Source organism: Watersipora subatra, chromosome 9 (genome assembly GCF_963576615.1).
Source record: "Watersipora subatra chromosome 9, tzWatSuba1.1, whole genome shotgun sequence".
NCBI classification, from domain to species: Eukaryota; Metazoa; Bryozoa; class Gymnolaemata; order Cheilostomatida; family Watersiporidae; genus Watersipora; species Watersipora subatra.
Genome location: NC_088716.1, coordinates 57,615,852 through 57,638,151, shown reverse-complemented (window position 1 = coordinate 57,638,151; position 22,300 = coordinate 57,615,852). Strand labels below are relative to the sequence as shown.

The following is a 22,300-nucleotide window of genomic DNA, read 5'->3' as shown; positions in this document are numbered from 1 at the left end:
AAAACTTCTTAAGAAGCATATTCATTGGGGGGTTCATATTTTAGCATTAAATTTGGAACATCTTGCAGCGATGCTGCTATGAATGATCATGACTGTTAATTCAAATAAAACAATCAGTCAATGTCCCCAAATCAATGGTTAAAATATTATACACACCTGTGAGAATAATTTTACCATCAAATTGGGGACATATTGTTGCAATGGTGTTGACATATTCTATGACTGACTGTGTTCTTTTGTTATAATTGGTCAATTTGCTCAGAAAACTTCTTAAGAAGCATATTCATTGGGGGTTCATATTTTGACATTAAATTTGGAACATCTTGCAGCGATGGTGTTATAAATGACCTTGACTGTTATTTCAAATAAAATAATCAGTCAATGTCCCCAAATTAATGGTTAAAATATTATACACACCTGTGAGAATAATTTAACCATCAAATTGGGGACATATTGTTGCAATGGTGTTGACATATTCTATGACTGACTGTGTTCTTTTGTTATGATTGGTCAATGTGCTCAGAAAACTTCTTAAAAAGCATATTCTTTGGGCGTTCATATTTTGGCATTAAATTTGGAACATCTTGCAGCGATGGTGTTATGAATGATCATGACTGTGATTTCAAATAAAACAATCAGTCAATGTCCCCAAATCAATGGTTAAAATATTATACACACCTGTGAGAATAATTTTACCATCAAATTGGGGACATATTGTTGCAATGGTGTTGACATATTCTATGACTGACTGTGTTCTTTTGTTATAATTGGTCAATGTGCTCAGAAAACTTCTTAAGAAGCATATTCATTGGGGGGTTCATATTTTAGCATTAAATTTGGAACATCTTGCAGCGATGGTGTTATGAATGATCATGACTGTGATTTCAAATAAAACAATCAGTCAATGTCCCCGAATCAATGGTTAAAATATTATACACACCTGTGAGAATAATTTTACCATCAAATTGGGGACATATTGTTGCAATGGTGTTGACATTGTCTATGACTGACTGTGTTCTTTTGTTATAATTGGTCAATGTGCTCAGAAAACTTCTTAAGAAGCATATTCATTGGGGGTTGATACTTTGACATTAAATTTGGAACATCTTGCAGCGATGGTGTTATGAATGACCTTGACTGTTATTTTAAATAAAAAAATCAGTCAATGTCCCCAAATTAATGGTTAAAATATTATACACACCTGTGAGAATAATTTTACCATCAAATTGGGGACATATTGTTGCAATGGTGTTGACATATTCTATGACTGACTGTGTTCATTTGTTATAATTGGTCAATGTGCTCTTTAAGAAAATGTAATAGAAGGCCAATTTTTGGTACGGTTAGCACATTTTATTAAACATAATGATATTTCTATAAGGTAAATGTTTTTCGGGCTTACATCAGGCATATTGGAGATACAAATGTTTCATTTCCAATGCTTTATTCTAATATGTCTGTGCCTATGCTTGGCTTTTCATGCATGACTCACAAACAAAGGAATTGCGCAAAGATTTAAATCAGATGCTGTAATCATTGTGTGCAACCAAAATGAAAGGTACAATTAAAATTAACTATATTCAAATTTATTTTGCTGCCTGATTTTAAAAAATCTACTCGCAATTGCTGGCCTGATTCATTTTACTTTTGTTTGCAAAAGTTAACTCATGATTACGCAATTTAAATCTTCTGATGGCTGCCCTCGGTAGTGATAAAAATGAGATATTGAAAAATACCTAATCGATTATAGTAATTATATTTGTTGCCTATTCAGGGTTTAAGAGTTCTAAGAAAACTATGTTAAAATGTTTACCTTGAAGATAATCGCGTTAAGTGTTTAAAAGTTGTAAATCTAGATAAGACATCAGTCTACAACCTTGGGCTGGCTGTTTGCAATTCAAAACCTTAACTTTAACAGATTGCCTTAAATTCTGTGAAGCAATTGGTTACACTGAAATTATTACCAAACACAAAAGTCTAATGTCAATTTAACCTTTACACGTCATACATGTGTGGATTTAGTACTCTACATAAATTTAATAAAAACTATTAAACTTCTAAGTTGATATTTTAGGAAAAATGAAGTCATGGATAACTTTTATAAGCAAATTTATGAAAGTGTGAGAAAAGTATCATATACCGACAACTCCAAAATAGTTGAAAAAAACGAAAATTAGCCTGAGTTATCTTCTCCATGCAACAGTCCCCGTTTATTAGATAAAAAATTCATACATGTGTGTGAAGTGAAGTCCCCAAAGTTAGTGTTAAATTCTCACGGGCTATAACTGAAAAACGAATAAAGTGACAGCTCCCAAAATCAGTGCATTCGTAAACCCAACAAAAAATATTGCAACATGTTATTTTTTAAAGCTCTTAATGACAGATGAAAATTGTCCTCAAAGTGATGGTAAAAATATCGCGTCCCCAATTGCATGCGTTTACAAGACTGTGTGCGTGTGTGCGCTCATGCATGTGCGTGTGTGCGCTCATGTGTGTGTGTGCGTGCGTGTGCGTACATGCATGCGTGCATATACACACATGTGCGTGTTGTTGTGTGCATGTGTGTGTGTTCGGGTTTATGTGTGTGCGCACATGTAGGTGTGTAAAATAGAGTTAAATTTTTTAACCTCATTAGTTATCCTAAAGATACTTTATTTTAAAGGAAACTGTAAAGTGAATTTTTGTTAAGGGCCGCCTGTTTGTATTAAATCAGGTAGTGTCTCTAAACATGAACTTTTGTTGGGCTAAATTACCCATCATGTAGATATAAGCTGGACTTTTGATTCACTCTGTTGATTGACATTTTTAAATCCGAACTAAATTTTAACAAGGAGCTGGGGCTTCATCTTTTGAAAATTTAATTTTGATCTTATGCTAACCACAATTTGAAGGTGTATGGTTAGTGTGATGGTTTAGAAGACTTTCTTTTTCATATTGTTTAGCGAAGGTAACCATGGTAACCATGATGAATACCATCAAGGCTACAGGGTTGATTACAAATAACCCATAAAGTGCACCTCTGTCTGCTGCTACAAGAAAATGTTAAAATAAATGTTAACTTACCTCTCCATATTCTAAAGTATGCAAAGTATTGTAAAGTATTTCTACTTTTTTGCTGGGGTGTAAGTGCGTGTCTATGTGTACATGTGTTTTTGCATGCGTTTGTTACAACACGCAGTGTTTGGTAGCCTTGTCAGTGTCCAGTGTGCAATACTACCTACACGTACTTATCCAACCTGATACGCTTAACATAGCTAATTAATAGCTTCAAATAGAAGTTGGCAAAGAATTGCTTTGATTTCAACACATTATTGTAGAGATAAAATGAAAAAGTCTTTTTCTGATATACTACTTTACCTAAATAATAAAATGCCCTGACCATATTTTTGTGTGAAAGGCGCATAATGCTTGTCCAATCGGTTGAAGCGGTCGCATGAGTGCATGTAAATCAATAACTCATTCTGTCCATAGCTTTGTTACATAAAGCTTTATGTTCAAGGCTAGTAAGCTACTAGCGCGGCAACAATAGAACACATAAGTTTACACATCTCCTAGCGACGCTACAGTCGGTCTAACCAATCCAACAGAAGAATTGATGAATGAATGGTATTGACGACTCATAGCATAGATCGTCATGAGAGCAGTCAAGGTTGCGTAGAATCCTAAGGTGCATTAAAATGGATTATATTACAAATCTTTGGCTAGCTCTGGTAGGTATGAAGAGCATCTATAATTTCTTGTCATTAACTAACAACAAATTGCAGTTTACCATACTATTTTAGTAAAGCTTATATACAGTGGTTTATTGAATGAGTGCCCATACAGGTGAAGAGTTTCAGTTTTTCTTGCAAGTTTATTGATGCATTGCATGCTTTCGGACTCATTCGAGTTTGGAGGTTGAAGCGCTTTTACGCTTTGCGAAGATTGGCTTGACTGCTCTTACTACCGTACTTTTTGGACTATTAACCTCACCCCTATATAAGCCGCATTTGCTTTATTTAAAAAAGAAAAAATAATAAAACTGTACATAGGCCGCAGAACTCAGGACGGTGGTTTTTAACACGGCAGCAACTTTTCTAGTTAAAATGGAACAGTGCTGTTAGGCACTGTTTTGTATTAACCAACGCTTTTTAACCCGGTGCCTAACGGAACAGTACCGTTAAGCATTGTTTCGTTTTTTGTTTCACCACTAAAGGCGCATTAACCGGTGATTCCAGTTAATGCACCCTAGCGGTAAAAAAAACACCACAGAATAGCCGTAGCCTTTTATTTGCCTCATGGCTCAAAACATCAAAAAAAGTAGTGCCTAATAGTCCGAAAAGTACTGTAGTTTAATGCTTACCATTATTTGTATCCAAATGAGGTGTTTAATGGTAGTTTCATCAAGTACCGATGACTTTTTCAAGTATCGATAGTTTCATCAAGTATCGATAGTTTCATCAAGTATCGATAGTTTCATCAAGTATCGATAGTTTCATCAAGTATCGATAGTTTCATCAAGTGTCGATAGTTTCATCAAGTATCGATAGTTTCATCAAGTATCGATAGTTTCATCAAATATCGATAGTTTCATCAAGTACCGTTAGTTTCATCAAGTATCGATAGTTTCATCAAGTATCGATAGTTTCAAGTATCGATAGTTTCATCAAATATCGATAGTTTCATCAAGTACCGTTAGTTTCATCAAATATCGATAGTTTCATCAAGTATCGCTAGTTTCAAGTATCGATAGTTTCATCAAATATCGATAGTTTCATCAAGTACCGTTAGTTTCATCAAGTATCGCTAGTTTCAAGTATCGATAGTTTCATCAAATATCGATAGTTTCATCAAGTGCCGTTAGTTTCATCAAGTATCGATAGTTTCATCAAGTATCGTTAGTTTCATCAAGTATCGCTAGTTTCAAGTATCGATAGTTTCATCAAATATTGATAGTTTCATCAAGTATCGATAGTTTCATCAAGTATCGTTAGTTTCATCAAGTATCGATAGTTTCATCAAGTATCGATAGTTTTAACCAACAAAAAGAAATTTTATTAATCCCAAGTTTGCTTGACTCGTCTATGCCCAGCAAGCAATGGAATGATGTCACCATATGGCCTTCTGAGTCATAAGCCTTTATGATGTCGAATTGCAGACTGCAGAAAACTTTCTATCTTGAGGCAAAGTTGAGATGGCAGGAAAATTTGAATATCCACAAGTTCATAGCTGAGGCAAAAATGATTTTGAAGAAAAGAATGGTTTTACTAAATGCAAAAGTTTCATACAAAAAGAAGCTAAAAGTGAACTAAAATTCGTATCACACTCGCTGTTCAGGTAGAATACGATTGCTTTATTGGTCCATTCAAATTAGTCATAAATAATAACCTGCTTTGAGAACCAGTCCATTCCCCAGGAGATCATGCACTACATCTATAGTATAGTTACATTGTAGACTTTGTAGACGATGGCTGCTTCATTAATTTATTCACCTTTTTTAGAGGTCATAGGTTTTTTTTGTAGCACATCTACATTCTTTCTAGTCTAAGTTTTTTAAATAAGCTAGCTACAATATATTTGTTTTAATGATAAACTGCTTAAAGGGACAATTGCCCAAATTTTATTATTTTTTATGAAGTATCAGTATCTTTCTATCATTTGAGATTGTTTTTGATGTTTTAGGTGATACGACTGCCAGGATGTTTCAAGATTAAAATTAGCAAAACTTGATTGAGGCTAAAGCGCCTAAAAATATGTGCCAAAATGACGTCACTAGTTGTTATCGATGAGATAGTTGATATCAGCTAATGCATTCAAGTTGCAGCGTTACGTGTCTCTATTATGTCAGTCTTTTTGCAACTATAGATATTATAATCACATTGTTGGTTGATCTGGGAATTTTAACAGTAATGAAGTTTTTTCAATTTTAAACTTGAAACACCCTGCATGGTAGTCAGATTATCTCTAACATAAACAAACAACAGCAAATGATAGCAAAATACCAAAAAATTTGGATAAATTCCACAAACATTATGCGTAAATTCCTTTTTAACTAATTCCATGTTTGTAAACCTTAGACTGGAATAATAGCTTAATTTCTTATTAAGTTGTAGGCTGCCTTGCAACGTCCCCTCTCTTTTGCAGCACATGCTGGCGCTAATCATCTATGCAAGCTCAGCTACTCTAAGCCCCAGTTATACTAGTAAGTTATTCAAGTATACAAGCAGAGTAACTAACAACAGAGGACTTCATAGATATTTTACTTTCGTCTCTTTTTGTCAAATAATTTCTCTGATCAATGTTCTAGAAGCCATCGAAATCAGTGACATCATTATTAATTACATTTCATGAAGCTTCCACAGCAGCTAAGTCAGTCTGCTTAAAAAAGATTGTTAAGGGACAGTAAGTCTATATATTCATATCTAAGTTTTTGTTTGTTGTATGTCAAGTCTATAGCGATTGGTTATAATATGTCAAATTTATAGCGATTGGTTAAAATATGTCAAGTTTATAGCGATTGGTTATAATATGTCAAATTTATAGCGATTGGCTAAAATATGTCAAGTTTATAGCGATTGGTTAAAATATGTCAAGCTTATAGCGATTGGTTAAAAATATGCACGCTAGCAGCGTTTGAACTACTAAGAGCAAATGCAAACTATTAAAAAAGCTATGTGCCTATACATTGTTAAAAATCAATTCTTGCAGTTCAATGCGCCAAGAGAGATCATGATGTTTGACGATTATATAAGCACAATTATTACAAGCTGTGGCAAGGTAGCTGCATGGTAGTGTTAGTGGGCTTGGTTTCACATCTGTGCATCTGAATGTATAGGTTTAACCATGAAGGGCAATCTTTTTGGCACCCAGATGGACAGATGGACATGGCTCTTATTATAATGAAGATTTAGACTAGCTTAAGTTACTAGCTTAAGTTACTCAAATTCACTCGGCAAAGAAACTTAGCCAATGTCAACTACAATACCTGCCATTGTTTATAAGCTGTTTTAAATCTTGAATGAATGTGTAGCATAAGAAGTAAGATATGTTTTTGCCGCAGTATGTTTTAGCTGTGCCTCGAGCATTCAAATATTTGAATTACGCATTGGTTGGACACACAGAAATTAACAAACTCCTTTATTGAAAAACTTTAAATAGTCATTAAAGTGTTGTAAATGTTAAAAACAAAAGTATATTGCCTATACAGAAAATTTGTTTTTATCGGCACAACTTTGGCCATTCAACTCGTACTACATTTAATTCATTAATATGGAGCGGTGTACTACATACCTACATATATACTACATACTCACATATATACTACATACCTACATATATACTACATACTCACATATATACTACATACCTACATATATGCTACATACCTACATATATACTACATACCTACATATATACTACATACATACATATATACTACATATCTACATATATACTACATACCTACATATATACTACATACCTACATATATACTACATACCTACATATATACTACATACCTACATATATACTACATACCTACATATATACTACATACTTACATATATACTACATACTTACATATATACTACATACCTACATATGTGCTATCATTTTTGTTAATTCTGTAGGCTTTATTGTACAATGGTGATTGTATTGTTGGAAAATAGGTATCCATTGGTATTAGGTGTTTATGAATATTAAGTGTCTATGGATATTAGGATTTTTTATGGATATTAGACATCTATGAATATTAAAATTTTATGGATATTAGGTGTCTATGGGCATCAGGTGTCTACAGATATCAGGTGTCTATAGATATTAGGTGTCTATGGATATTAGGTGTATATGGGCATCAGGTGTCTACAGATATCAGGTGTCTATATATATTAGGTGTCTATGGATATTAGGTGTATATGGGCATCAGGTGTCTATAGATATCAAGTGTCTATAGATATTAGGTGTCTATGGATATTAGGTGTATATGGGCATCAGGTGTCTATAGGTATATCAGGTGTCTATAGATATTAGGTGTCTATGGATGTTAGAGGTTTATGGATATCAGGTGTCTATGGATATTAGGTGTCTATGGATATTAGATGTTTATGGATATTAGGTGTCTAAGGGCATCAGGTGTCTATAGGTATATCAGGTGTCTATAGATATTAGGTGTTTATGGATATTAGATGTTTATGGATATCGGGTGTCTATGGATATTAGGTGTCTATGGATATTAGATGTTTATGGGTATTAGGTGTTTAAGGGCATCAGGTGTCTATAGGTATATCAGGGGTCTATAGATATCAGGTGTCTATGGATATTAGATGGTTATGGATATTAGGTGTCTATGGATATTAGTTGTTTATGGATATTAGCTATCTATAGATATTAGGTGTTAATGGATATTAGGTGAATTTCAATAATACGTTTTTGCAGATTGTAAATACTATAGTAACAGTTCATGGAGCAATACAGGCTCCCATTTCTTATTTTCTGTTCAAGTTCATAAAGGTTGTGATTCATTACGTAGATTTACTAAAGTTATAAGCATGTATTCTTCTGATACTAAAATAGCGCCAAACTTTAAAAAACTAATTGTATGTTGTAGATTGTACGGCTGGAGAGACTATTACAATTACCGGCTCGACTGGCATCCTGAATGAGCCCCAGAACTTAGACTTCTATGACTCAAGTACTGCACGCACCTGCGTGTGGGTTGTAGAAGACACGACCAATCGAGATGTGGTCTTCTTCAATATTTCTACGATTAGTCTTGATGGTGCGGTCTGTGGTAATATAGATGTAAGTTAATTCACTTTGTAAGCTCGTTACCTAGTTCAGTTCTATGTATGTTGCCGTATAATGATGTGGCTTCTACTAGCTTTTTCAACTGGTTGCAGTTATAAGCTGGGGGCATGTGGAAAATTAGAAGTTTTAAATTGGATGGTTATAGGTTTTTTTAACCAGGCAATAGTGAGCCGAGTCTAACCATGAAATAAGTGGTAATCTTTACTATGATAAGAGACAAGTCTGCCATCTGTTTGTCTGTCCATCTGTCCGTTCGTCCGAAGGCATGTTAAGAACATTAGGAAAAATAATGCATAACACAGGGATCATAACCCTCACATTTGGTTTTACAGCCAAGCATGTTACCACCGCACCACTCAACCATCTTTTCCTATCTAAGAGAAGTTGTGCACATACTTATTACACATGACCATATCTCCCGCCGCGCGACACTGCTCGTGTGATAGTGTCTGTAATCTGAAATATGATGATGAGACACTGCTTTAATAGCTTGTAGAAATTTTTATAACATAATGAACCTTTTGATAGAGTTTATTTATAGGTTGACTTGCAACAAAATTCACATTACAGTTATTTGGTATCAAAAGATTCACCATGTCTTACTCTGTTGTGTTGTAGGTGCAAAATATGTAGAAATGTGATTATAAGCTCTTAAAAGCTCAAAAACAAAAAGCCGCCGTAGATTGGAATCTCTTTATTTTTCTGACGTAGTCATTACAGTTTGGTTATCGTCTTGTCACGTGATGTTCTCACGTGAATTGAAAGGCCAATAAAAGCTCAATATAAAACTTATCGTAGCACTAGTTTGTGACAAACACTTCGGGTTTTACCCCGTATCAATTATAGATGCTCACTACTTTACAGTTATGTTTCGGCATTATCTAATAGTCAAGTCATAATCTGATCATGTGACCCAATACTTCGCAAACAATTTTTGCAGCACTTTTCAATTATCAAAAATGACCAACAGGCTCGTCATGATTATCAGACAATGATATGTACTCCCTCGAGCTAAGGTTAAAAAGTTTAACAAATTTTTACGGTAAGTTATAAGATATCAGTGCTAAAAGTGGCAGCATTACAATGATGATAAAACAGACGTGTAAAAACAATAGATATGGTTTTATTGATTTCGTGAAGTATATTTGGGAAAATCTTTCGATCAGTCAAGTTGCATGAAAGCGTAAACAGAAACCATCCTGTAACAACTACGTCCCATTTGAGCCGTTTTGGAAAGCGAATCCAAACTACAGCGGTCTCGTGTGGTAGTGATTAACTGTTCGCTTTTTAGCTTTTAAGAGCTTGCAATCACATTTCCACATATTTTGCACCTACAACACAACAGAGTAAAACAAGGTGGATCTTATGATACCAAATAACTGTAATGTGAATTTTGTTGCAAGTCAACCTTTAAGAGTCATAGAGTTATAGAGTTTATAGAGTTAAACTTTTTAAGTCTAAAGCTAAGCTTTCTTATTTATTGGAAATACTTACAGATCAGATAAATAGAAATGAGATTGCAATTAACAACATTGAGTTGAAATCAGCAAACAAGCAGTGCAAGCGGAAGCTACGTGTATATTTCCAAATGACAGCGACTAGGTTTTTGCAAGTGGATGATCAAATAAATCTGCACTAGTGCCTATTGATCAGCTCGTAAACAGGTACAAGAACAATATACATGTAAGTGTAGGCTTTGGAGCACGCGCTATATCTAGCTAGTTAGCTGGCAATTCTGGGCGGCGTAAGAGATCGTCATATGTAATAATATAGAGCACAATTATTCTTAGATGTGGAAAGGGGATAAAGTGTTGCAGTGGAAGCGTGCTGCTCTTTAGATTTGAATTTCATGGTTTGATTCCCAAGTGAGGAAATCTTTTTCCTGATGCTCTTAGCGTAGCTTCAGACAGAGGAACAAACACGACTCTTATTATAGTAATGATTATAGTAAAGTTTGCAAAGTGTTTGTCTTCTAGTTGGGTAGGCAGCTTAGAAATAGAGTTTATAGATAATATTACATGCAGTTTTCATCAAGAGATTTTAGGTATTTCTCTTTGAAGCTCAGACTTACATTTTATCCAGACTTGTGAAGGTTTATGGAGAGATACACACCTCCATGTTGAATTGCTCAGCTGTAAGCAACTAGATTTTGTTAAACTAGAAATTTTAACAACGTAAAATTCTAGCTCAACATAAAATGCATAGCTATCTTAGCTAGACCAGTTCTTCAACTTGGTGCAGGTAACATATTTTAATTAAAGCATTGCCAATTAACGATTCAGCCATCACTGCTTGCAGTCAAATCAAGTGAGAAAACACCTGATGCAGGTTGCCAAAGCGTCGCGAGAGCTGTAGACTTGATGTGATTGTCTTTTAAGTATAAAAAAAAGTTTCTCCACCCGTAATGGTAAGAAGTGCCAAGTAGAGTTCTACACAAATTGTTACCTTGTTTCTTGTGTATACTATTACTTTATCATAGCAAAACTTGATGCATTATGGTGTTGCTGATTGAAAACAAGCTAAAGAAGCTGCAGTCCATCTGCTAAAGCCTCTGTTCCTTAAATCATTATACACTAGATGTGAGGTACCAGACCAATTCAAAGTTTGCTGAATCTGCAAGCGAGTTTCCAGTAAAGTACTAATTTTCTGGGTGATACATCCGCTGCGCCTTATGCTCCGGATCGACTTATGTGTGAAGTTAGCGATTCATCACTACCGGTATATCATTCCACATGTTATTGTTGCACTAAATTGCTCAAGGTCAATGTTGATAACTTAAAAAAACTGAGAAGACTTTAAAAAATTCCACATAAAAGAAAATCATATTCCCCAGATTAACGTGCTGCGAAATTAGTAAAAACAGTCAAAAATAGTGATCGAGCAACAGGAAGAAAGATTTGACTGGCAAAAAGCGGAGGGTACCTGTACCGAAATAAAAAAGACATAAATAATTCTAATTGCAAGCTAAACGCTATGCACTCAATTTCTCTAACTTATCTGTGAGTGTAGTTAAAAAGTAATGCCATGGATTAAGTTTTTATAGGATTTTAGCTATCACATAGTTAAAGTTAGCCAAATTTCTTAGTATTTCAATTATGCTATAGTTATAGGAATAACTTTTAACATGTTGTGTTAGCATGCTAGCCATGTTCTCTGTTGTATCACATAGCATAAGCATGCCGTTCAGCCTGTTGTTTCTTCCATTATATCTTTTTAATTGTTTGTCATTCAAATTTTAAATGATAATATGTCTGTTTGTATATGTTTTTTTTCACTATTGTGCATTTATTTCCGGTGCGACTTATACTACAAAGTGGTTTTGTAGTCCGGAAAATAGGGTATTTGCTGCATGTTCATCACACGTATTTGCTATGATTATGAAATAGCTACTATCAGGCAGTTAAATTGTATATATCAGCAGCCACAAATAAGATCTGTGTAAATGCTACTTGCACCTTCGCAACCTATTAGCTCATGAGTTTTGTCTTCTTACTAGAAGTGTGTGTTGAATGTTCTATTTAACTGATAACTGGTGCGGTTCTTTTTTAATGTCATAGCATGAGACATGCAATATTTAGACACCTTAACTCTGTTACTACCGCATTAAAATCTTACCGAATGATTATTCTACCTGAATTAATTCAAACAGATTTTCGAAAAACCGGTATACCGCTAGTATTTAGGCAATATTTCGAGAATCAAAACAAATATCTTTTTACTGTAAAATTCATCTTATTCAAAACAGAATTCTCTACAAGAGAAGTATAAAAATTTATAGTGAATCTTACTCTCACAAAATTTCTGATGCTTTCTTTGCGTTGAACAAATGTGGTGTCTTTCCTATTGCCATGACGATAACGATCTGGTTTTCCCATTTTGAAAAATAATTGAAAGTGGTATTGTTGAACTAAAAGATTTTTTACTAATTGCATGTGATTGGCAACAAGGTCTTTTCATTTGAGACAAAATTTGATTGGTCTAGCTGATGTGTGGGCTTCATAATGAAAGAAAAGTGAAACCCTATTGATAAGCTGATACATCGGCTCACGGTCTGTACTTATAATACCGCAAAAGCTGATACTTTGGCTTACCGGAGCGTAAGAGTGAATAATAATACAACGTATTAGCATTCTGTAAAGCTTCTTACATTAGCTGAAGTTTGCCCGCTCTACAGATAGAAGATAATACAGGAGCAAGTAAGCAAAAGTGGAACAGACATTGTCCAAGCATTTCCAGTGCTATACTGTATCGCTCTCCCTCGAACTCGGCTCTCATCACCTTCCTCGCACCAGTTGATCTTCCATCAGAAGCAACCCTGTCAATATCTTGGTGGTTTCAAGATGGTAAGCACCAGCATTTACTATCAAGATTGTTTGACAGATCCACTAAATTTCAGACTAAATAACCATCTAGAGAAGACATGAAAGCCTTAAGAAGCTATCAAGCTTTCTGTTTGCTTCCTTATTTGTTTGTTCAACAAGAGCAACCATATTGTAACCATATCGCAACCATATTGCGCAGAGAAACAAGCAGAATCTCAGGTCTGTGCCAAAGAGAGTTGATCAGTTGTTAGCTAATAAGATAATCATTGTTTTACTCAGGCTTGGCGAAGTAGCACAACTTCACAAAAATTGCTTAAAATGTTTTTTCACAATTTCTAGTTACCTATTATTAGAATATTTTAGTTTGTAGCGGAGGTCCCTACGCTTTTAACGAAACCAATACTCAATCCATTGAATCACCCGTAGCACCATGGTATGAAGGTCAAGAGAGCTGCGCTTACCAATTTACTGTTAATAATAACTACGTAAGAGTTAGCATAAAAAGGTTTGATACGGTCTCCAGCAGATGCGATACAGGTTATCTTGAGGTAGGTCTGCTACTTGGTGTCAAAGTACTTTGCAAACACTAAGACCCCACTTGATGACAAAATATTTTTGTCAAGCTTTTGTAGTTGCATACAACCATGAAACAGAATATGAATTGTTCAAAAAACTGCAGTTCAAATTATGTCATTTTGCTCGGAATGAACAAACCATATTTTAATATTATCGTTATATTATGACCGCAACAAAAAGTGATGAGTAATTCTACCGTAGATCTGAAGTCAGGGGTAATTTTAAATTTTTTTAGCAGAAATAATATATATTTCTCTTTCAATTGATATTTTGTTTGTTGTTTTAGGTGATCTGACTGCCAAAAGTGTTTTGAAATTAAAATCCGTAAAACTGGTTAAAACTCTCAAAAGAAAAGGATCTGCCTAAACTTCTCTAAAAATGATGTCATTAGTCGTGCATATTGTTTATAAGAGCTAAAAATACAGTCTTATCAGCATCGGGTTTTTATGTTTTTACAGAGCATTTAGCAACTTATAAGCAAGTTATTGTTAAGTTATTTGAGACATTTATAGAGATGTATCTAAAGGTATATTTGAAGATTTATACGAATAATAATGAGCGAATACAAAATAATATATACATTTCAATAGAGACACCTAACACTAAAATTAAATGCAATAACCAATGTCCATAACAAGAGAGGCATACAGGAAGCATAGCGACTGACGTCACTTTTGGAGACATATTTTCTTCTAAGCGCTTTAATCACAATCGAGCTTTGGTGATTTTCTTCTTGAAACATCCTGACAGTCAGATCACTGAAAGTAAAAAAAATTCCAAATAATAAAACAATATCAAAAATTGTTGATAAAATATTTTAAAAAGAGATTTGAGTAATTTTTCAATGGAGAAACTCTAAATATTGAGGACTTTGAGTGAAACCTCTCAAATTTTTTTTAACAGGCACTGAATTTTTTAAACTGCTTAGCATAGGAGCGTTCTTATTCCATTTTGAAACCCTGGCAGATGAAAAAATCTTTCCAAAATATAAAATGGTTTCTAAACTGCTGACCTAGAGCATAATTAAAGTTAACTTAATTTAAGTTTTAAGGATTGACTTTTTACTTGCATCTTAAAGAAAATCTCAGTTTATTATTACTATCATTATTATCTGTTGTTTGCTCAGTTTCATTGAAAGACAATTCCCAAAAATTGTGGAGGCAGATACAAAGTTCAACAAATTTTTTGTTAGAGTTGCTTGGCAACTAGCAATCTCAGGAGTAGAAAAATTACCAGACCAAAGTTCTCTTGTGAGAGCTCTTTTGTCACCTTTTATACATAGCCTATTAAAAATCTTTACTTTCACTGTTGCAAGCGTTTGTGCAAAACAACCATTTCAAGAGAAACAATATAGTACTTAAAGTTAGCACATTCATGAGGAATGAGTTCATTGTTTAAACTATTTTTAACTTTTTTTAGATAGCCAATGCTTTCGAGCCAACAGAAATATGGTTCAAATTCTGCGGAAGCCTTAAAGACAAGCATGTCTTTGGGGCTGGACAGTCAGCTCTCGTCACTTACTACCGGACGGCTGACAATAGCTCTTTTGAGTTATCCTTTGATGAATCAACAGTGAAAGGTTTTGCTAGCTTCAACAAGGCTGATTTAAAAATAATTAGATTTTTTTCAGAACAAAATATACTACTTACCACTTACTTATTTTTAAAGTTTTGTAATGAATAACATCCATAACGTCCATATTATATTGTGGCTAGAATTGAAAGCAAAAAGCTTTAGTCACCTAGAATGCATTTTTAAAAAATTTAACAAAAAAACTGCTAGAAGTGACTGCAAAAAGTCCATAGTTTAAATGATTTTGACCTATTTTTAAATATTGGTCACTTGTCTGTGACATCACTTGTCACGTACACGCATCATGAACAAATAACAAAATAGCACAAGCAACTGATTTGAATTAGCTAAATTGTTTTAAATGGAATGAATCGAATTTGGATAATGTTTTTGAAGAAAAACTGCGATGGATTTAAAATTTTACTATTTGTAATTCAATTACAGGAATGACGAAAGTTCAGAGAGAAAATGCCATAATTGGATCGGCTGTAGGGTGAGTAATTTTGTAATTCTGGCATTTTCTAGTAATTTTCTATATCTTCAAAGCATCTACATTTCTGATATAACAAAATGAATGGTAAATTGAATAATGTTTTTTTCGGCTTTAGTACAAATTTTAAAATCGAATTTTGCAAATAGCAGCCCCTTTTAACCAATCAGAACTCAAAAATATGGTAAATGCGAAAAACTTACTGTTTTTTAAACAATGGTCATTCAATAAGGAGCAATACCTTACCAAGTACATTCTATTTACTCTATTATACAAGGTGCAATATAACCTAGTATTTAAACTAAGTTTTAATATAATTTTTAAAAGTTTTTTAATTTATTTTCACAAATAAAATTTTTTCTGGCCATAAAACAATGGTAATGTATCGTCATATCAGTTTTAATCTGCTATTCTTTTCACTAATTGATCAGTCTCACCAATTATATAACTTTTGGTTTGACAATGCTGCCAGCTTGATCTAAAAACTAAACAATTTACGAGAGAAAAACTGATATTGGTGCATGATCATAATTTTTGTAAAAGTATACAGTTTATAAAACAAAAAAATAGTTGTGGTATCTTTAATGAAAATAAGTAGATCTCAAATTGTCATTTAATTCGAGCCATGTCAGAGTTGAAACTTTCAACCTCAGATCAGGTGAGCTGTTTCATTCACATACTATAGGCAGGCCTGTATATTTCATTTGCAAACTATGTAAATAATTTGCAAATTAAATATACTTATTAAAGGGCTTTTGCAAAACACCTGCTTTGCAATGTATTTTATTAAAATATGTCTTGGTTATTTTTTAGTGGAGCAGTCATTATTATCCTCATCATAGTATCCTGTGTTGTGTTCAAGATAAAAAGTAGGTAAGTATATTTATCTAGCCTGTGCTCCACCATATTTATAGTAATTATTGCTTTCTCAAGCATATCTCTCAACATGTTAGTTGATCATTTAATTATTTGTTCATATCTATAAATGCAATAACTTGTTAAGTAAGATGAAGCAACTCCTGAGTGTACTCTGCAGAAGCTCCCATGTGAGCATTCTATATCGCCATTACTCATCATTGAAATTACTAGCATTAGTTACCCAACATGTCTCTCTTGCGCATGCGAACCTGCGTGTCGTTTCGACAATGGCTATCTTATGGTTTAGATTTTATCACTGACTTCCCTGCAGCTCTGTTTTCTACTTTCTCTTACCATCTGTTTGTGTCTAATTCCCTCATCTTCATGTTACGCTTAGCTACAACTTTGTATCTCAGCCTGGTTCTACCCTGATTCCTCTTTCCTTCATAGGGTTGTAAATGTAATAGTTGTTCTGGTAATGTCACATGACCCATTCTGCCCACATGTCTTAGCTATCTTAGAATAAACCAGCAGAACTTGTAGAGAACACGAAGGCACAAGTTTAGGATGTCAAACCTTTGTAGTAAGCTGATTTAATTCCTGTGAGAAACACAATATATGTTAAAATTAGTAGTAATCCTCTCATGTTTGCAATCTTTTGACCAACATGTTTTATTCTCCGCATTTCTTTAGATTAATGTAGCATTATTTAAATTCATAACACTCAAACCCAGACTATGTTTGTAGAAAGTCAAAACAGCAGACTGCTTTTTCTTCACGAGCTGGAAAAGTGCAGCAGGAGCCAGTCTTTGATGACAACTCTATACCACCCAATTACAAATGTGAGCACACTGTTATTGTCATACACCAATTGATTCACCTTTAAATATGGTTGATAAAAGTCTCTGACACAAATCATGTAATATATTTGAGAAGAAAAAGAATTTTTAGAATTGGTTTGTACCACGATTAGCCAACCTTTTATATTTTATTAGTATGCAGGCAGTCGTGTGCGCTGTGAGAGATCATCAAGTGTAACCACTATGTGCCCAATTGTTTGTTGATACGGAACTGTGATTGAGTGGCGCAGCAATAGCATGCTTGGCTTCAGATCCATGTATTCCAAATAGTAGTAGAGCAGTGGTAGTGTGCTTCGTCTTAAAACTGAATACATGGGATTAAACCTTGCACACAGCCCTCTTTTTAACTGACGCTTCTAGCGAGACTTCAGACAGTCGAAGGGACATGACTCCTGTTATAGCAAAAACTAGCGAAGTTCCGGCATTGCACAAATGTTAAAAATCTGCTTATAAACAATGAGAGATAATGTAGTTGCCTGCCACTTGCTATTACCCTGGTACATTGCCACTGGATAGTTTGAGTAAGCTTACGAGCAAGAGCTAACTACTTTCTCTCACGGTTGTTGTTATTATTATTTTAGTACCATCCTATACTGAGTCAGCCACACCAAATGCTAGGACATGGACTGAAACAAGCCAAAGCAACCAGAATCCTTCAATATGTAAGTATCTCAGTCACTGACCATTTGGTAAACTCTGATAAAGTATATTGCGCAAAACATTTTAGGATTATAGGAGTACACTGTGCGTACTCCTAAAAAGTTTGAGTATGCAGTACTCATATGTGCACCGTACACATTGAGTATACAATGTGTACTGTGCATATATTGTGGACACTTCTACATGTATGTATGTGTATGTATACTTTTGCACAGGTTCACTTATATGTACACAAGCTCTAATAACCTGTACACTGTTTAATATGACAATGATATCGCTAGTCTGTATTTTGCTACAACATATATTTGCAGTGCCAGGCTACGAAGACCGACCTGTTTCAAATGTTAATCCTCCTAAAGTTACGAAAAAGCAAAAGAGTTCAAAAAAGGCCAAGGATATGCCATCACAAAGTAAATGCTCTATTTCTATTGTAATATTAAGGTATTCAGTGTACATTGTGTGTACCCAAACAGACACAATATATATAACAATGATTACATGCACAGTGATGCATGAATAGATAACTTAATATTTATGCAAAAAGCATTAAATAACTATGGAAATATCGAAAAACAAAGCATCATGAATATTAACTCTACAACTTTGTTGGTGTACAATATTTCAGCGGAATTTGTGATAAACAAACAAAGCCGTTTAGTGCGCAAAGTTTGGAAAGCAAAGCTGTGCCCAAAATTTTCATCCGCGTCTTCAATTAATGTCTCTGCTAATACATGAATTTTTAAACAAATCTTTGGTTATATTAATACTGCGTCTTTATTTAAGAGGCTATGGCAATATTTTAGTTATTTTCTTTGTTTACTTTTAAAACATTGCAACTCTCCTTGGCGCAGTAGGTCATCAACAATCAAAATTGGTACCCTCATCTTTTGTAAAAAAAATCACAGCAGCCGCAATTAAAGTTACTATTTCAAATGTTACTAACTGTTTTTATTATTGCTACTGCTACAAAGTTCACAGTTGTCAACAATGTCTTACAACTGTTCTGACCACAGATTCTGTACAATTGTGCATGTCTTACTGATAAGCAGACACACATTCTACTGAATTCATTCAGCTGTATTGGCCATTTTTATATTGCTGCACTTTATTCAACATACATGTAGGTGGAATGCCTATCGGTTCATCATATCAGACAGCTTGATAATTAGTTCATTTTCCTAGATTCATATGCTCAAGCTTTTTATTAGAAATAAAGCTATAAAATATAACGCAAACCAAATTCTTAGTTTATAAATAATTTTTGTAGCCTATTTTAAACTACTGCAACTAATGTATTGGCTCTCAGCTTACTCATTATTTCTATTAAGCCTGGTTTAAGACACAAATCTCGCAGGTTAACATCTTATTAGTAACTTTCATCAGTCATTATACAACTATCCTATAGTTTTTTGGGCACAATTACCTGTTGAGTAGCTTTTCCTGCAAATATGCATTGTTGTATTTAAACCAGAAAGGAGAAACTGCAACTTCGAGTTTAGTGAATCTTTTTAATTTGCATGATAAAAATGTTATGACAAGCCTATTTACAGTAAATACAGCTAAAACACCAATTTGCCTCATTCTCTGCCATGCTTCTTTTGCAACGAAGGGAGGGGTGCTCACAATTTTGCACTAAGACTCATGCTTTACAGAAGTACAAATGAATCTATGCTTTCTTAGTCTGTCACTACCATAGAGAGAATTATTTGATCAAGAACTCGCTAATTAATGGGATACCTGGCTACTCACATTTAGAACTAATCTTTGAAACATTCAATGCGCAACCAGAGTGCACCATTACTGATGCATAAAACAACGCAGTGAATAAATTGAAACACAGAATATGTTTTTCTTTACCCATGACAATTAATTTCAATTGATCTTGCATTTATCAAAGCAGAAGTATGGCTAGTGAAAACAAAGTCCTTTCCTCGGCTCTCTTTAAGGTGGTCATTTGTTGTCGAGAGTGTTTGATCCTCATTACCTTCAGTTTCTCAACTATACCACTAGAAGGATTTATACATGTATTAGCAATACAACAATTAACTGTTAGCAATTGTTTGTCATCTAGCTTATATTATTTGTAAATATATGCCGATTCTGCATGGCACAAAGCTGTCTTTACTAGACTGCAAAGCGAGTAAGACCTGAAGGTGCTTCTTTTTGCTACAGAGCTTCCACATGTTATGATCAGCTATCAGTGGGATGTGAAGACACAGGTCTTACAGTTCAAAGAAAGACTTTCTCAAGCAGGTTTCAGAGTTTGGATAGATGTTGAACAAATGCATAAGGGTAAGTAAGTTGCTGTATAAAAGGCTCTAACTTTGAGATATCGACCCAATCTTAAGTTATACTTTGTATTCTGCCTGTCTTCCAAACTGCATCAGTTCCTAGACTGCAGAACAAATGATATCTTGTTTTATTGGCGGCTATTGTGACCTAAATTTTAGCGAAGGACACATTCGAAGCCATGGCACATGCTATAGATGATGCAGCAGTGGTTGTTCCAGTCCTCACCTCCAAGTATCAAGAGAGTGTAAACTGCAGAAAAGGTAAAATTTTTGTAGGATTTTTTTCTCATTTTCTAAATTTTTTGTAGACTTGAAAGCAGTATAATTTAATTGCTTTCAAAAATTGAGTTTCCCCCATACTATGTTTGGAAATATTACTTTTCTTGTAGAAATACAATATGCAGACAAGGCTGACAAGCCGATAGTTCCAGTAAGATTAGAGAAAAAATTTAAGCCAACAAAATGGTTGAGCTTTCTCTTGGGAAACACTCTCTGGCATGATTTATCTAAGCCAGAAACATTTGAGGACAGTTTTACCAATTTCCTGGATGCCATACGTGACAGCGGAGAGGCAGCTTTAGCAGAAGAAAGAAAAGATGATGAAGAAGAGAATGATGTGATGGAAGGTAAGTAAGGACTACCATATTAAATGCAAACAGAGTTATCAGCTCTTTTCAGTGACAGTAACAATATATAGCTTTGAAACATAAAGTTTTTTCCAACAAGGTGTACTAAAACATGTCTATCTTTCAAATTTTGGAAATTACACCTTTTGTGCATATGCATTATTTAAATACTCTATTTAATATGTGAGTAAGTAACAAAGTTTTTTTAAATTTATTGTATTGTTTTGTAGATTCTTCTTCAAAAACTCTTGACTGATGCTCCAATCCAACTGCCATAGAATAAATATTACCACTGACATTCTAGAAGGGATTGTAAATATGTTTAGTTTAAAGAAGAAGCGTTGTGACTGTGACAGTTTTGTAGTATTTCATTTTAATGCAGTCTAACCTTGACAGACTTTGCTAAAATAGCATTCTGCTCAAACTATTTTTACCATTAGATGATATACTTTTCACATGGTGCGCATTTTACATCTTTCAATATTTTTATAATCATTTTTAAAGCTTCAATAACAAACATAAGCGAACTCAGGAGCTGAAACTACCGCCACATTTTAGCCTACATTCACAGCAACATCAGTAACATGCTTAAGTACCCTTTTTCAAAAGAAGCACAAACTACGTATCTAACACAATTCAACACACTTTGGGATAAAGAAGAGCGCAAAACAAATGGGATCAACAATCTGAATGAGCGGTTCATTTGTATGGTTTGTATTGTGTACATATTTTAGCGGATCAGTACAAAACAGAGAAGAAACAAGTCGATTGATTTGTATAGAACATTGACATGTGCATTTTTGGAGCAATAAATATTCTTATTGTTATTAAAAGTAAGGAAAAAAAGTTAGAAGTTTAACAGGTACAAATACTCAAGCTATGAGTAGATAAGGAGATGAGCTACAAATACTCACATATAAGTAGGTATGGAGGGGAGCTAAAAATACTCAAGCTATGAATAGATATGGAAGGGAACAACAAATACTCAAACTATGAGTAGATAAAGAGGTGATCTGTAGAGGACTGGACTTTAGATATCTGTGTTCAACTATTATAACCTTACATACGCATTCCTCATAAATCTTTGTTATGTAACACTTTATATCTAAGCCTGCCACGCAGGCCTGCCGTAACCAAACTGTATATTGTTATGTAAGAGTCATTACACTCCTTTTGTAGACAAGACTAGAAGTGGGCGGAGAAAGGCCAGTATATAAGGATGAAGCGCAAGCCACCTCGTTGGGATAGTTGAGAACTTGA

General features: G+C 34.2%; 1 protein-coding gene across 1 annotated transcript; it reads left to right on the top strand.

The window, feature by feature from the left end:
* The first annotated feature begins 15,701 nt into the window (after nt 1-15,701).
* LOC137405272 (uncharacterized) lies at nt 15,702-21,351 on the top strand. The gene is made up of 9 exons (XM_068091500.1): nt 15,702-15,748; nt 16,559-16,618; nt 17,351-17,445; nt 18,045-18,125; nt 18,435-18,533; nt 20,296-20,415; nt 20,574-20,675; nt 20,804-21,040; nt 21,271-21,351. Exons 1-9 carry the CDS (start codon nt 15,702-15,704, stop codon nt 21,294-21,296), a joined length of 867 nt encoding a protein of 288 aa, XP_067947601.1. The 3' UTR covers nt 21,297-21,351.
* Nucleotides 21,352-22,300: the final 949 nt, after the last annotated feature.

Excerpts from the sequence above, each read along its gene's own strand:
- LOC137405272 (XM_068091500.1), top strand. The coding sequence starts at position 15,702 with ATGACGAAAGTTCAGAGAGAAAATGCCATAATTGGATCGGCTGTAGG. Across the intron at positions 17,446-18,044 it reads TATACCACCCAATTACAAAT|TACCATCCTATACTGAGTCA; the intron begins GTGAGCACACTG and ends TTATTATTTTAG. Across the intron at positions 20,676-20,803 it reads GAGTGTAAACTGCAGAAAAG|AAATACAATATGCAGACAAG; the intron begins GTAAAATTTTTG and ends CTTTTCTTGTAG.